General features: G+C 50.2%; 2 protein-coding genes across 7 annotated transcripts; one reads left to right on the top strand and one right to left on the bottom strand.

Moving 5' to 3' along the window:
* Positions 1–8,083: 8,083 nt before the first annotated feature.
* Positions 8,084–11,803, top strand: LOC120654506 (exosome complex component RRP45A-like). 6 transcript variants are annotated; one of them, XM_039932056.1, is made up of 10 exons: positions 8,091–8,300; positions 8,508–8,717; positions 8,812–8,907; positions 9,012–9,126; positions 9,397–9,477; positions 9,581–9,769; positions 10,403–10,671; positions 10,767–10,822; positions 11,316–11,554; positions 11,635–11,803. In XM_039932056.1, exons 1-9 carry the CDS (start codon positions 8,173–8,175, stop codon positions 11,510–11,512), a joined length of 1,341 nt encoding a protein of 446 aa, XP_039787990.1. In that variant the 5' UTR covers positions 8,091–8,172; the 3' UTR covers positions 11,513–11,554; positions 11,635–11,803. The 6 variants fall into 6 exon arrangements, 4 of the variants coding, with proteins under 4 accessions (XP_039787993.1, XP_039787990.1, XP_039787991.1 ...); XM_039932057.1 differs by lacking the exon at positions 10,767–10,822 and having other exon boundaries at positions 10,403–10,568; XM_039932058.1 differs by having other exon boundaries at positions 10,403–10,568; positions 11,316–11,803.
* A 1,955-nt stretch (positions 11,804–13,758) lies between these two features.
* LOC120654505 (transcription factor bHLH144-like) lies at positions 13,759–15,475 on the bottom strand. Its single transcript, XM_039932055.1, has 2 exons — positions 15,366–15,475; positions 13,759–14,941 (listed from the first exon to the last, which is right to left on the bottom strand). The coding sequence occupies exon 2, from the start codon at positions 14,905–14,907 to the stop codon at positions 14,227–14,229; it is 681 nt and encodes a 226-aa protein (XP_039787989.1). The 5' UTR covers positions 14,908–14,941; positions 15,366–15,475; the 3' UTR covers positions 13,759–14,226.
* Between the last annotated feature and the right edge of the window lie 840 nt (positions 15,476–16,315).

The following is a 16,315-nucleotide window of genomic DNA, read 5'->3' as shown; positions in this document are numbered from 1 at the left end:
AATCATCAACTAAGATGTAAATCAATATCACCCATATATTTCTTGAAGCTTGAAATTCAAAAACAAATAGCAATTGAAATATGAAATCTAGTGCATGCGAGAGTGCTCGAGAGTCTCGGGACGCTGTCAAGCAAAGCACGACTCGCGGGACGTCAGCACGGAGACACTAGGAGACACGCACAGGCCAAGCATAACACAGTCGTGAAGTCGCAGCGGTGGCGGCAGCATCGTTCTTGTGCAGAGCAATAGAGGTGTGGAGCCTCTAGTGTGGCTCTGTGGATGTGCATGTTGTGTAATCTCGTCCAATGCGGCTGTTAATCAATGTTAGGTAATTGAATCATAAGGAACAAGGAGATGGCATAGCGTGACGCACCTGGAGTCGTGGGGAGTCACTAGTCGAGAGGAATTTTGTGCGATGGGTCATTTCATTTCGTGCAAGTATTATAAGGTGATTTAGGTGGGCTAACTGGAATGTCACATGCTGACATGCATCATATTTATACTGAGTTAGTGGGGAGAGAGAGGAGAAGTGAGCTACAAGTTTACAGTCTACTCTCAGCTGGCTATAATACAGACTACAGTAAACTTGGTGAGAGAATAAGAGAAGAAACATGAATCAATTATTAATGGTACAATCTATCTATACAGTCAACTGTTATATATGCTGGCTATTAAATTGGCTTAAGACGATATGGTAACAAATAGTTCGCAGCTATCTAAATTATTAGTCCTGCTCTTACTTATTTGTCTAGTGCTCTAGTTATATCTATATACATAACTATACTTGGATTTGGGGGCCTCTGGATTTCGGGGGCCCGGGGCAGTCGCCCCTCCCCCCCCCCCCCCAACCCCACACCCACCCCCTCAGGGCCGGGCCTGTTCGTGCGTTGCTACAGACAAAGTTGGTATAGGTATCAGATACGTATTGACGCCTGTGTGTTAATTTGTAGGGATCTATGTGATTGAGCCGTGGACGGAGGGGTTGGTCCGACTCACATACGGGATGAACTAAACCAAACCAAATGGTTCTTGTTTTTTTTGAGGGAATCATGCATGGCTCTTGTGAGATAGGCAACGGCTGCAACCACCCATGTATATGTTATCACGTCGTGCAGCTCGGTCTGGGGCACGGGGAGCAGGAGAACCGGCCCAGGAGTCCTCTCCAGCGAGGGCACGTATAGATGGGCAAACGGACGGCCCGGCCCAGCCCGGCTCGGCACAAGCATGTTTAGGCATGGCCCGTTTAGCCACGGCCCGTTTAGACATGAATTAATTAACGGGTCGTGCCGTGATTGTCCATGGGCTAAACTGCCGGCCCAGGCACAGCCCAAAAGTGCTTTAATCGTGTTGGGCCGGCCCATTTGGCCCGACAACTCAGCGGCCCAAAAGTGTTTTAATAGGGTTTGATAATAGAGTGAGCTGATATTTAAATGGGCCTATCGTGCTACCCATCGGGCCGATCGGGCCGCCTATTTCGGGCTGTGCCTAGACGCGTCCAGCGGGCCGGCATTGAGGCCCAGGCACGGCCCGCCTATCGGGCCTGTGCCGCCCGGAGCCCAATAATCACCGGGCCCGGGTCGTGCTCGGGACGGGCTAAATTGGGCTGGGCCTCGGGTCCCCATGGGCATCGGGCCAAATGGCCAACTATAGGGCACGTCGCTCGCTCTCGGCTCTTTGTTCTCAGTCTCGAGCACTTCCTGTGGGGTGCTGGTAGAACGTTGAGGCAGCCTCACTGGATCATGTGTTATATTGTGATCCAAATTTATTGCACAAGAAAAGGCCGACTTCCGACGGAGCGAAGCGGATGCCCGTCGCCGGGAGGCTTGGGCCGGTCCAGTTCATATACCCTTTAGAGTTTGCTCATCGCTATGTCATTCCTCTTGTAAGCCGCCGTTGGCTTTGTAAACACTCACCCTGATATAGTGAAGATTTGCTGGCTGGCGTCCGTGGTTTCATCCCTTCCACATTGAAGGGATTTTCCACGTTAAATCCTCGTGTCTCTTGTGGTTGATTTTATTATTCTTCATCGTTTATTCGCCGCCACTTCTAACATTCTGCACTGCACCCAACACTCATTGATCTCGGCTAGAAACTTGTGTCTCTTTCATGGCGGCAACCTCAGTAGCGCACGCTCGTGCGTCGCGATCTCATCCTGCAAGTGCTGCCACGTAGGAGATCCGTCAAGCTCCCACTGTAGCCCGTCCTACAAGGATTGATGGAGCTTCTATTTGTGCCTCGAGGAGGTCTCGTGTTGGTGGCAAATCCACATGGAACCTGAATGCGGGGAAAGGTAGGGGAAGAGAGGTTAGGAAAAGGGGAAATAGGTGACCAAGTGTGTGTACGGGTCAGCCCCTCACCCACCCCTGCAAATAATTTTCAACTTTATTCTAGAAATTTACTTATTTCAAAAAAATGCATGACAGACGGCCCAGCGTTAGTGGGTGGATGAAGCGTCCCCTCATAAGAGAAGACTTAAATGTGATACCAACATCAGTCCCAGGAGGCTGATGACACATTTATTACATCAGATGGTTCATCACCGTACAACTCTACGCGGTAATGGGCAGTGAAGCGCCACTATCACGAGGATTACAACTAAAACCCACACAACTACATTCACTACGAAAAGGGGGTCATCAGAGTCTTGCAACATGCGAAACCTCCTGCGGGTGACCCTAATCCACAGGCAAGGCTGGGTGCAGGACGGTACCCCTACTCAGCGTCGTCAGGAACGAAGTCTGGATCTTCCTCTGTAAAAATAAAGAGTGGGGTGAGTACAAACGTACTCAGCAAGTCCAACCACACCCACGGAGAGGGGTATAAACAGAATATAATGCACATGGTAAATCAAGGATAAGGCTAGGGTTTAATTTGCGGAAAGCAATATTTTATGTAGGGTTCGTTTGAAGAAAGCAGTTCCAAAACCAGTTTTCTTGTACCGAGTAACACGTAGTGTTGACCCACACAGGATCCAAGTTTTAAGCTGCTACCGGACTCCTCATCCGCCGTAGCACACGGCACAACTGCCGGACACTTTTCCAAAACAACTCACGCCAACCCATCCCAGAATAAACACTAGTTGCGTGACCACACCGTAACTCGCCCAGTACCGTGGGCACGGCTATTCGAATAGATTTTAACTCTGCAGAGGTGTGCAACTTTACCCACAAGTGGGGTACCGCAACTCGATCACCTTAGTGCCGGTGCAGATCCCAACAAAGCCATTACCCACCTTAGCTAGACCTGACTAGCCATCACGGGATGCACCAAGGGGTCATTGACCTATCACAGAGGTTTTAACCGGGGCATAAGTCACACATAGCTAATCCCTTCTCCTTGATCACCTGTTGATCTCAGCTCTCCTGATGGCTATCAGACTAACTAGTGGGGTTTATGCTAAGCCGTTGCCCATTCAACGGTCGAGTGGTTTGCACGATAGTGGAGTTAGGTGAGATGACACACCAACTCGGTCCTTAGTTGTGACGAGATGGATATCTCCCTTCCTTGCCCTGCCACACAGGCACGAGCACACCAATCGGCAAATCACACAGAAATGTCATCCATCCCGTCTAAACTCATCTTTCAAAATTCCACATTTCTCCCTTCCCACACATGCACACATTTTATTTATAAAACAAGTTGTATTGTGTTTAAGGTCCTAAGCGTTCTAGCAGCGATTAACGTCCAAACGCATTCAGACATTAATCTAGGTGGTCAAGGAATGGTCATAGCAAATCAAGGGGAAGCTATCCAACCGTGTTTTCAGCAGGCAAAACATATACAATTTTGTAAAACAGGCCAATAGGTTGTGTTTATAAAAACTAGGACAAAAGCATACATCAAAGGATGGGATTGAACTTGCCGTCTTCAAGGCCTTCCGGGGGTTCCTGATCGAAGTGTTGTCCTTCGGGCTCGGGGTTGTAGAACTGGTCCTCGTTCGCTTGCTCGCAGTACTGCTCGTCGAGGGGCTCTCCTTCGTTCACACCGTGATCTACGACGCGCTCAAACAAGCACACAATCAAGAAAAAGAAATGAAAGCTTTATCGTTGAGCTCGAATCGGAAACAATTAAGATATGGAGATAGAAGTAAGTTTTTGGGCGATTTCCTAATGACATGGCCAAAACTATGTTATGAGAGGCGTGGTAAAGTTTCAGGTCGATCTGAGATCGTTTGGCGCATGAAATGATAGGTTATATAAAAGTTTAGGGGTTAAATAAGGAGCTAGGGTCCTATTTGTAATTATTTCTGAGAGTGGAAGGGCCTGATCGTAATTTCTAAAAATATCCGAGATATACTAAAAAGATGTAGGGGTTTGTTTACAATTAATTATATATGGTGGAAGGGTTTATTTGCGAATATAATAAAGGGCAGGGATTCATTTGCGAAAAGGTAAAAGAGTGGAAGGGATCTTTATAGAATAGAGGAAGGGGAAGGGGATTTTGGGCAAAATAGCCCTCCTTCAACCTCCCTCCCGTTCCTCTCCCGTGAAACAGAGGAGGGGGGGTCTGGGGCGCCGGCGGCCCTGGGCCGCGATGGCGGACGGGAGGAGGGGGAAAAGGGGCCGGGCGGCGCTAGGAGTCGATCCCTCTCCCCAATTTCAGAGCAGGGGCCCTGCAGGGAGAGATGTGGCGGGCGGGCGGCGGCCGCGGGCAGCGCCGATGGGGGCAGCTCGGAGCGGGAGCTTGTGGGGAAGAGGGAGAGGGAGGAGTGAGGACTCCATCCCCCCGCTCACCTTGGGCGGAAGCGGCTCGAGGAGGTGGCGCGGCTAGGAACAGTGGAGGGCGGCGGTGGCGAGTGTGGAGGCGGCGCTGCAGTCCAGGGAGCGGGAGCTGCTGTGGCGACGTGGCTTGTGGTGCTCGGGGGCGAGGCAGGGGTCCCTTTATAGCCGAGGGAAGGCGGTGGAGCGGTGTGGGGCAGGTGGTGGCGGCCGGCGAGCGGCGCGGCGAGCCTTAATGGCGTTCGGCCGCGATCGCGTGTCGCGGAGCGGTGCACGGGCGGCGAGGCAGCGCAGGGGTGACGGGACGTGAGCGGCAGCAGTGGCGAGCAGGCCAGCGACACTATGGTAGACGGTGGGCGGCGCGGCGAGCAGTGCCGCGCGTAGGCGTGCACAGGGGCGGCGCACGTGGCTCTGGTCGCGGAGCGGCGAGCGGCGCGGCGGTGATGGCGGCCCTGTGGTGTGCGCGGGGAGCGCGTGGGCACGGGCGTGCGCGCGCGGGGGGCATGCTCGGGGGTGTGCGCGCGGGCGAGCGGGTGCGGTGGGCGCGGCTCGGCGCGTCGGGGTGCGCGGCGTGTCGCGGCGCGGCGTGCCGAGCGCGGTGAGCGCGAGCGCGGGCAGACCGGGCACGGCGCTGCGGCTCGGGAGCGCGCACGCGTGGGCGCGGGCAGGTCGGAGCGGGGCACGCGTACCGGGACAAGGCTGGGGAGCCGAGCCGGGCGTGAGCGCGCTCGGACGCGTGCGGGAGCGGGGCAGAGGAGGGAAAAGGAGAAAGGGGAAGGGAGGAGAAAGAAAAAGAAAAGAAAAGGGGAAAAGGAAAAAAAAGGGAAAGGGGAGAGAGAAAAAGAAAAAGAGGGAGGTGGCGCGGCTAGGAACAGTGGAGGGCGGAGGTGGCGAGTGTGGAGGCGGCGCTGCAATCCGAGGAGCGGGAGCTGCTGTGGCGACGTGGCTTGTGGTGCTCGGGGGCGAGGCAGGGGTCCCTTTATAGCCGAGGGAAGGCGGTGGAGCGGTGTGGGGCAGGTGGTGGCGGTCGGCGAGCGGCGCGGCGAGCCTTAATGGCGTTCGGCCGCGTTCGCGTGTCGCGGAGCGGCGCACGGGCGGCGAGGCGGCGCAGGGGTGACGGGACGTGAGCGGCAGCAGTGGCGAGCAGGCCAGCGACACTGTGGTTGACGGCGGGCAGCGCGGTGAGCAGTGCCGCGCGTGGGCATGCACAGGGGCGGCGCCATGGCTCTGGTCGCGGAGCGGCGAGCGGCGCGGCAGTGATGGCGGCCCTGTGGTGTGCGCGTGGAGCGCGTGGGCACGGGCGTGCGCGCGCGGGGGGCAGGCTCGGGGGTGTGCGCGCGGGCGAGTGGGTGCGGTGGGCGCGGCTCGGCGCGTCGGGGTGCGCAGCGTGTCGCGGCGCGGCGTGCCGAGTGAGGTGAGCGCGAGCGCGGGCAGACCGGGCGCGGCGCTGCGGCTCGGGAGCGCGCACGCGTGGGCGCGGGCAGGTCGGAGCGGGGCACGCGTACCGGGGCAAGGCTGGGGAGCCGAGTCGGGCGTGAGCGCGGGCCGAGTGCGCTCGGACGCGTGCGGGAGCGGGGCAGAGGAGGGAGAAGGAGAAGGGGGAAGGGAGGAGAAAGAAAAAGAAAAGAAAAGGGGAAAAGGAAAAAAGAAAAAGGGAAAGGGGAGAGAGAAAAAGAAAAAGTGGGAGGGAGATCGCGCCGGCGCCGATCGCGGCGGGTGGTCGAGCGTGGCGACAGGCCGCCGAGCGGCGCGGGATGGGACGGCGACGAGGAAAACGAGAAAAGGTGGAACGACGCTTGAAACCGGATGTCAGGACAGCGGAAATTCTGGGAGGGGATTAGGGTTTAGGGTTAATTGAGCTCAACGATGAAATAATTTTGAAAATAATTTAGCGAGTGATTTATTTAGTAAATTTTCCGGGATGTCACAGTGGACCATCCGCTGGTTCAGACGTTCGAATCTCACTGCAAAAGGTTCAGACGTCCGAACGTCTTTACACTGTAGAAGGCAGTAACGTTCAAACGTCCGAACCCGCGGACATTCCGCCTGATATGGTCGGACTGCCGCGGTGCTATTTTTTAGAATTAAGTAAATTTTTGGAATAAAACTAAAAATTATTTGTAGGGTCGGGTGAGAGGGTGGCTCGCCCCTAAAAATAAATTTCAATATTTTTTCAAAAATCTATTTAATTCATAAAAAATAGCAAAACACATCAAGAAAATAAGCCTATTGTGATGTATAGAACTATAAAAAATATTAAAAGTATATTTTGTTGTACATAGTGATTATGAGTGTAGAAACCATAAAGTAAATCTTGAGTTATATGAGAGGGTGGAGTGAGTGAGTCATATATTATGGTTTCTCACTTTTAACCATTGTATACCCTGAAATAAAGTTTTAATATTTTTGTTAAATTCTACATGTTATAATAGGCTTATGACATAAATTTCACTTTTCTTTGATGTGTTTTGTTGTAGGTTTTTACTTAAACAAAATTTTAGAATAAAAAATTATTTATAGGGGTGGATGGCGGCATCACCCGCTTCTAAAAATGCATTTTTTAGGAGCGGGTGATGGCATGGCCCGTCCCTACAAATGGAGGCGCGACATATCCGTTCCTACAAATGGAGGCGACGACCTATCCGCCGTTGTTTCATCTCCCACCACAACCCCCCTCTCTCTCTCTCTTCCTTATCTTTTTCTCCCCTCTCTCTTTATCCCCCTCCCCCCCACATAGTATCTCCTCTATCTCTTATCTCTTTCTCCCCATCTCTTCCTCCCTTCCCTGCAGGTCCCCGGCTGTGGCATGGCGATGCAGGTTTAGGCATTGTGGCGGCGCCTACTGCTCCTCACATCATTCCGCTGCATATTAAACTCTGATATTTTTGTTCTAAACGTAATTCGTAAAATTCTGAATTGTAAATTAAATTTGAAAATCTATGTATGCTTGTATCATTTGTGCTCATCTTCACGCGAGACTTCCTGTATTTCTTAATCCATGATCACCGTGGTTTATTGAGATTTATCCTACAGACTACCAGATTACACTGTTTTAAGTACGTAGAAAATTAATTAACTATTAAAATGATAGTTAGTGCACTTAACCGGTTTAATTTGGGAGGTTATCCACAGATGAACGGGCGTCTGGAGGCCAGTTTTGCAAAAAAAAATGTGAGGCATTTATTTGTGAAAAAAATGAATAGAGAATAATTAAAAAATCACACGAGCGTGACCCGAGCAAGTTAGCTTTTACCAAAAAGAATGTGCTTTGATTGGTTTATCCGCACGTGGCTACGGCCCAGCCCACAATCCTGGGCTCCTGGCCCAGCCCATTACCACTTGTGTCGCGGCCCTCTCACAAAACGAATGGGGGAAAACAGCTATCGAACCAAACCAATCAACCTCGGCGGCTAAAACCCTAGCTCTCTCCCGCCGCCGGCGAGAGTCCGCAGCCATGGAGCACCTCCGGTGGCGCACCTCGGTGAACGAGCGCGAATTCATTGAGACCGCCCTCCAGTCCGACCTCCGCGTCGACGGCCGCCACTCCTTCGACTTCCGCAAACTCAGGATTAGCTTCGGCAGGTACATCCACCTCCACACCTCACCCACCCTCCTACCCATTCCCAGCACACTTCCGCTCCGCTCCTCTGGGTGTCAAGATTCCTCCTCGGCCGTAGCTAGCCGCCTGCAATTTGATCTCGTCGCCGTGGCGGCTTGGCTTTGCTTTGCTCCGGCGCGTGGCGAATTTGGGCTTGCATCCTTGATTGTTGTTGCTGTTGTGAACTCCAGGGAGGATGGCTCGTCGGAGGTGCAGCTCGGGGAGACGCACGTGCTGGGCTATGTGACCGCGCAGCTAGTCCAGCCCTACAGGGACAGGCCGAATGAGGGGACTCTGGCCATATTCACCGAGTTCTCGCCCATGGCCGACCCAGCCTTTGAGCCTGGGCGTCCAGGGGAATCAGCAATTGAGCTTGGCCGAGTCATTGACCGTGGCCTCAGGTCACCAAATTCTTGTTTCTCTTCTATTTCGTCAAAGGGTTTTGAGCGTTGAGCCTAATGATGACTTCTTTCACTACTTATCATGTTGTTTCAGGGAGAGCCGGGCTGTGGACATGGAGTCCCTGTGTGTTGTTGCTGGGAAGCATGTCTGGTCCGTGCGTGTTGACCTTCACATCTTGGACAACGGAGGGTACGTGTTATTGGGTTATGCATTATCCGATGATATAATTAATTTGCGAACAAATACTTCCAAGTTATGGTTCTAAGCTTTCTATTGCCATGCTTTCCCCTCAGGAATCTCATTGATGCAGCTAACATTGCTGCATTGGCCGCTTTGTCTACTTTCCGGAGGCCGGAATGCACAGTTGGTGGGGATGATGGTCAACAAGTTATAGTGCATGATCCTGAGGTAGGCATCCACTTGCAGTGTGTTCTACTTTATATCATCTTGCTAATATATCCCCCAAAGGTCAAGCACCCTTGTAACGCATTAGGTTCACTAATTAATAGGTTTTTTATGGTTTAATAATTTACTAGGTTGTTATGGTTTAATGTGTATGACTCCCATAAATTTCAGTACACACAAGTTCAACATAGAACCATTCCTAGTTGTCATATTCTGACCAGATTGTTGACAACACTGACCTATCCTGTGTTCTGTTTCTTATGTATTTTACAGGTCAGGGATCCACTCCCTCTTACAATTCATCATATGCCCATTGCTGTAACCTTTGCATATTTTGGTGAAGGTAACATTGTGGTATGTACCAATAATTCAGAAGATTGAATTGATTTTTTGACTAACATCGGTCATTTTCTGTCATTATCATCCTCAGTTGTGCAACTTAAATCTTTTTGTGTAGGTTGTTGATCCCACATACAAGGAAGAAGCAGTAATGGGAGGGAGGATGACTGCTACGATTAACTCAAATGGTGATATTTGTGCCATCCAGAAAGCTGGTGGGGAGGGTGTCATGTCAAGTGTTGTCATGCAGTGTTTAAGAATTGCTTCTGTTAAGGCTGCTGATATAACAAGCAAAATAAAGAAAGCAGTAAGTGGGCCCTCAAAGATTAGCCAAGGTGTCCATGTTTTGATACGTTCTAAAATGAACAAGTTAAAATCAAATCATGCAAATGATGGATATTGCATTATAGTGAAATTCTATGGTACTTTACTTTTGTATTAAAAATTCCGTCTCTACCTACATAGAGATTAAGTTGCATATTTACTTAGTTGAAAAAATGTTCACTTGCACTACATTACCATTTGCAGCAGACTACATTCCCCATTGTACTCAACAGAAATAGGTTCACTTATAGTAGCAATCTTTCCACTAGAAACATGGAAAATTTAGGTAAGTGCTAGGTGAGGTGGTACTGGTGGGCTCACATGTTGTGTGAGAGGACAGCGAGCACAAATGGGTGGGAGGTAGCGCTAGGTGAGGTGGTACTGGTGGGCCCACATGTTGCAGCTGATTATTTTGTGAGAGGGAAGAGGGTTTTGAGGTGAGTAGAATTGTGGACCACTGCCATTGTGTTTTTTAAAGTAGCAAAAAAGTGAAAATATTGCAGTTTACATGTCTTTGAAGTTCTATGGAATGCAAAACTATACAGATTATGATTCTCATTCAACAGTTGGCTTTGCATTTCACCAAGCATCAAACATTTGTATTCTTTGGTTTCAGGTAGACTCATACACCACTGAGAAAGCTTTAAAGAAAGTAAAGCGTTTACCAGCCACGTTGCCTCAGAAAATTAATGTAACTGATGTAACTATGGAGGACAAAGTTGATGATGAATTGGAGACTCAAACTGTGAAGACACCCAGTGATGTTCAGGAGATAAGCAAAGGTGATGAGGACCATCGAAATATAAAAGGGAATCCACTCTTGACTGGGGACAGAATTGCTAAACACAAACAAACATCAACATTCAGTGGTGGTCCATCAAATTGGTAGCAATTAGCCTGATGTTTTGTTTCCCAAGTTCAAGCATCAAATATTTGCTTGACACAAGTTTTGCCAACTGGTCCTGATTTTTGCCATGTAGGGACCCATATTCTAAAGGAGTTTCATTAAGCTCCCTCAGAATTTCACAGTTGCCGGGTACTGTTAATTTTGTTTGCATGTTATGAGTTTTCTTCTTGCTTGCTATCTGCCAATACCATCTCTCTGTGATGTGCTTGCAATCATTCTTTGGTTGGCATTTTAGTGCACATTGATGATCAAAATATCATATTTGTGGCAAGTACCTCTCCACTGTTAGCTTTCTAGACATGTTTTGGTACCATTTATTCTATGGCTGATAGATATTATATATCCATGCTTTCAGTGTGCCGGGTCCTTTAAATTATGATATGCACAAATCAGCTTCTGCCAGTCCAAAGACATCCTTCAGTTTACAGTCATTTTGATTTGACATACTTAATCTGCTGTAGCCTTCCTTGAGGCATCGTTTTTATTGTCTGGCCAAGATTGATTCTCTCCTTCTTAAATGACAGTGCGGTGCTCCCGCAAGCTTTTCAAAAAAAAAAAAGATTGATTCTCTCTTATGAGTTCAGATGCAGTTTCTTATGATTGTTTCCTGCTTAACATGCAGATCCAGCAACTACAGGTAAGGCCAGAAGCCATGAGGATGCACAACCAATGTTAACTGAATCATCTAATGCTGAGGTGAAAATCACATCAAGCTCTGGGGCTGTTGGAGAGTCTGAAGAGGCCCAGGAAATTGGGTCGCCAAAGAGCCTAAAAGATGCTATTAAACCAAAACACAAAAGAAAGAAGAACAAAAAGTGACAGGAGTTAGATTAATTGCAAGCCTGCAATTTCATGCCTTAGGTGAGTGGTCATTTGCGCTACTGCCATGTATGTTGTGTGAGCGTTCCTACTATAACTAATACAACTATTCAAATTCACAGGAGTGGCATACATGGGTTATCTATTCTGTGTTTTTAGTTGTTACTGATGCAGGTGACTATAGGCAAATTTTGTACAAGCTGTACAATTGTATTCTAGGAATGGTCAAGTTTTCAGGCAACTTTGCAACTATCCTTGTGATGCATTATGTCCCTGCCCATCTTTGTTCCATGTTCTGCTCGAGTGTTTGTTTTGTGCAGCAATGCTAAAATGGAATCTATTCAGGGCTGTTGCGTTCCACCCTCCCGTAAACAAATAAACAAAGCAGGGAGACACTCCCTGCTCCGTTCTTTCATAACCATATCCATCCAACAGATCCATCTTTCCTCCATGCGGCTTGATCTACTGCTGGTCTGCCCTATGGGGTCAGAAGATGGTGGTTGTCTGGTTGCTGGGTACCTATATATGGGCATGGATCAAATTTGTGGAGAATGTGCTAGTGCTCGGTTAGAATCAGGTCTCAATTTACCGACCGGAATCGGTCTGGAAACTGTGGTTACCGGTCAAACCGGTCCGGATCGGTTCCGGTTCCGGCCGGTTTCAAACCGGCCCAAATTCAAATTTAAATTTAAAAAAATGAAAAATTCTCAAAAAAATCCTAAAAATACTTCAAGTTGCGACGAATCTAATGGTGTCAAATTTTTTCAAATATTCGTTCATTTAGTATACTTTGCGAGCATTTGAAGTTAAACAAAAAAAGCGTGCATACAAAAGTATACAAATACAATGTAAAAGTAATACAAAAGAGGGTTGGAGAGTTCATTTAGGCTAAAACATATTATACAAACATTCATTTAGTATACTTTGCGGGCATTTGAATTTAAACCAAAAAAAAATTGAATTTGGCTAGTTACCACTCAAACCGACCGGTTACCGGTCAAACCGACCGGTAACCGGTCAAATCGGATCGGTAAACCGGTCCAACTGGTCGGCTAGCCGATAGAAACCGGTTGAACATGAGTTTTTGGTTTGTATTTTTAACTTGGCCGGTTTTTTCCGATATCCGATCAAACCGGTCCGGTTTACCGCTACCGTGGACGGCGGTTTTGTCCCACCGGTCAGTAAAAAAACTCTGGTTAGAATTGGAGCGGTAGCGACTCTGCTCTGGACTCTGGTGCTTGGCTGCTTGCTTCGGTGGAGAGAGAAAAGAGGGAGGCATTGTGATTGTGAGATAGCATCATCAGGGGCCGCACGGTTGCGTGCAGCGTGCGCACCTAACCTGGGCGTAGTAGTCTGGCGAGCAAAGCTAGGCGTAGGAGTCTGGTGGGAGAAACGGTCGCTCTTGCAACCTGTTTTGCGCCAGCGATTCCAGCCGGTTTTCTCTGATTTTGGACCTAACGTACACGTACGCAGCCAGCTAAACAGAGAGCTAAGAATTGGGCATTATTAGTTCACGAGGAATTCTGTATGAATAGAGATAAAGAAAGGAAAAAATAAATAAAGATTCTTTTTATTGCATTTTTCATATCTCTTGTCCTATTCTTCTTTCTCTCGGAAGGGTATACTTAAATCGAAAAAAATAGGGAATCTATGGTTGAATCACACTCGGATTCAAAGTGGCATAGTCGCATAGAGATAGAGGAGGAACAACGTGTCGGGAAATAGCACCACCTGTCAATAACACAATACGGATCAAATCAAAATTTGAGTTGGAAACCTTACTTTAGAAATAGATATATAGATATAGATATAAATTTGGCTATTTATTAGGGCCACCCTTCAATTGCCCATTCTCGGGTTTTTTTTTTCTCATGTGAGAGCAGCACACTGCCGAGAATGACGGTTGTTGTACTTGTAGGCTGCCAATGTCGATTATATGTAACTTTTCCCAAGCTAACGCCACCTGCTAATAATACCTAAATTGTGTTATGTAATAACCTGGAGCATTTTGGTTGACTGTGGTGCGTCTTCGGATGGAAAATGAATTGACCACACTTACTGCTCAAAATATGAGATGGGCCTGTCGTGAAGGCAGCAGGCCGGGCAGACCTGAAAACCCTGGCGAGAACCAGGCCCAACTGGTGGCCATGCTCTCTACAGTTGGCAGCGAGCCTAGACGGACACTGAACAGCGGCCTGGGTGTGATCCTGGAGGGAGCAAGTGACAAGGCTTTGCGAGGTCAAGGATTGTGACACTACCCATCAGAGCACAAAGGAGAACCATTACACTAATACTATACACAGCAGCTGAAGCCAATCATTGGTCAGTAATTCTGTCAAAATAAAGCTCGTCTAGATAAACAATCATCGACGCCCTAATCAAGGCTGCAGTCAGGATTTAGGACAAAAGGGCGCAGGATACTCGATCGGCACGGCGGAGGCGAAAGGCAGGCAGCCCGGTAGCTTGTGCCGTGCCGACCCCGACACCACCGGACACGAACGAACACGATGATCACAGCGAGGAGCGCCACCATCCTCGCCGCCATCATGAGCGGCACATGGCGCAATCATCAACACCTCCGCTGCCGCCGCGGCGATCGAGCAAAAGCAGCAGGGCCAGATCATGGCTGCCGCCGGCCGCCGCCTGGTGCCCATGCCGATCATGCATGCCATCGCCATCGACTCGAGCTGTCGCCGATCGACGCACCGGCCCGGCTAGCTGTCGGAGCCGCGCGCGCCCAGCTTCTTGGCCGCCTCCACCTTGAGCGACCTGAGGTACCAGACAGCCTCGTCCAGCGCGGCCGGCGCGTCCATCTGCTTTGCGCCGGGGACGATGCCCTTGAGCGCCCGCATCATCTTCTTTATCCGCGACTTCTTCCTGCCGGCGGCGCCGGACGAGCACGCGGAGTCCGGGGAGCTCCCGTCGTCGTCCCGGCCGCTGCCCGGGGCGCGCCCCGTGCTCGCCGCGTCGTCCTCCGAACTCAGGCTCAGCAGCGCGTCGATCTCCTCCGGGTCCTCCTCCTCCTGCCGCACCCACGAGCAGCCGTCGTCGGCGTCCGCGACGCACGCCGCGCCGGCGCCGTGCCGCGACGACTCCGGCGGGCCCCCGAGCTTGCGCGCCAGGGAGGGGTGGAACGTGACCCGGCTGCGGGTGCACGTCTGGTCGAAGACGACGTAGTTCTTGGGGCACGCCTCCGACGGCTCCAGCTCGAGCCCGCCGGGCGGCGCCGGGATGTCGTGCGCCCGCCGGCCGGCCGCGACGAGCGCGTCGTCGAAGGCCGGCGCCGACGGGTAGACGCCGTCGGAGTAGTACCCGCCCGCGGAGGCGTACGCGCCGGCGTCGTAGACGTACCCGCCCACGGCGCCGTAGCCGCCGTAGCCGTGGCCTCCCTGCATCACGCTGACGCCTCCGTTTCAGTTCTGAAGCCGTCTGAACCAAATGAAAAATGCATCAAAACAATGATCAGCAGTGGCGGAGCCTGACCAAACAATGAGGGGGCAGCCTTTGTCAATTGAAATGCTAAATCAATGAACAGTGTACTGTTTAACTAATGGAAATTTTGCATGGCAAGGGTCTATGGACTCAACGACACTCCGATCAGTAATGTCTTTCGAAAAAGCACTGATCAGTAATCAGAGCAGCCTCACACACGAACACACAAAAAAAAACACAAATCAGAGCAGGCAATGGCGATGCAATGCAAGCAAACACAAGTGCGAATTCAGCGCCGCGCCATTCTTGTGCAAGCCAAGAGCTTGGTGCGCACGATGCGAAGCCAAGGATATCTGGCTGGCCTACAAACCACAGAACAGAGGGAGGAGGAAGAGGAACAGGAAGAAGGAGGAGGCGTTACATGCGATGCTCGAGCCCCCGGCAAGCCCCTCCCCTCTCCTCACCGTGCCGGCGCGCACAGAGAAGGGGCTGGACTGGAAGAAGGCCGGTGCTGAGCTTCAGCAGCGGCGGGAGGGCAAATGGCGAGCTGAGTGAGGAGGAGCACCCCGTTTATAAAGTGGGCCGCGGTGGTAGTTTTTTTTCCCCACGTGCCCTTTTTTTCGCCGACTTCACCGCGACATGGGTGGTTCTCAGAATTTGTGGCGGGCTAACGTTTGACCATTAATTAGAATTATTAAATATAGATAATTGACAAAATTCATTCTATAATCTAAGAGTAAATCTCAAGACGAATCTAATGATTAGATAATGTCATGTTAAAATAAACAACCTCTTATAACAGATTAATTAGACATGATAGATTCGTCTTGCGATTTTTCACCTATCCGTATAATTAGTTTTATAATTAATTTATATTTAATACTAATAATTAGTGTTGTAAAAGTTTTTAAACTAAACGCGCCCTTGGATTATTTTTTTACCTCCCCGGCCGGGCCGGCGGCTTTCGCTGCTCTCGAGTAGATTCACAGGCGCGGGAATCGAAGGTGATCGATGAGGGAGCGGGGAGAGCCGTGCCTGTGCGTGGGCACTCGATTGGGGTAGTGGGCGCGCGTGCCCCGGGCAGTCGTTGTGTCTCGCCAGGGTTAACAATTTCGGCGAAATTTCGGAAAATTTTTCGTTTCCGCTAGTTACCGGGATCTGAAATTTCGGTATTTTTCGTTTTTAAATTCAAAATTCAACAAATTTCGACCGAAATTCAACGAAATTCGCCGAAATTTACCGAAATTTCGGAACGGAATTCCGTTTCCGCTAAACACCGGGATTTGACCGGAAAACGAAATGGTTAACCCTGGTCCCCGCCCGCTGCTGCGCAAAGGCTCGGCAGCCCAGCTCGATCACCCGCTCGGATCG

The sequence above is a fragment of the Panicum virgatum genome, chromosome 1N (genome assembly GCF_016808335.1).
Source record: "Panicum virgatum strain AP13 chromosome 1N, P.virgatum_v5, whole genome shotgun sequence".
Classification (NCBI taxonomy): domain Eukaryota; kingdom Viridiplantae; phylum Streptophyta; class Magnoliopsida; order Poales; family Poaceae; genus Panicum; species Panicum virgatum.
This window is presented reverse-complemented; position numbering and strand designations above follow the sequence as displayed.

Coding starts and splice junctions, on each gene's coding strand:
- LOC120654506 (XM_039932056.1), top strand. CDS start 8,173: ATGGAGCACCTCCGGTGGCGCACCTCGGTGAACGAGCGCGAATTCATT. Junction 9,127..9,396: donor TTATAGTGCATGATCCTGAG/GTAGGCATCCAC, acceptor TGTATTTTACAG/GTCAGGGATCCACTCCCTCT. Junction 9,770..10,402: donor CAAGCAAAATAAAGAAAGCA/GTAAGTGGGCCC, acceptor CTTTGGTTTCAG/GTAGACTCATACACCACTGA.
- LOC120654505 (XM_039932055.1), bottom strand. CDS start 14,907: ATGCAGGGAGGCCACGGCTACGGCGGCTACGGCGCCGTGGGCGGGTAC.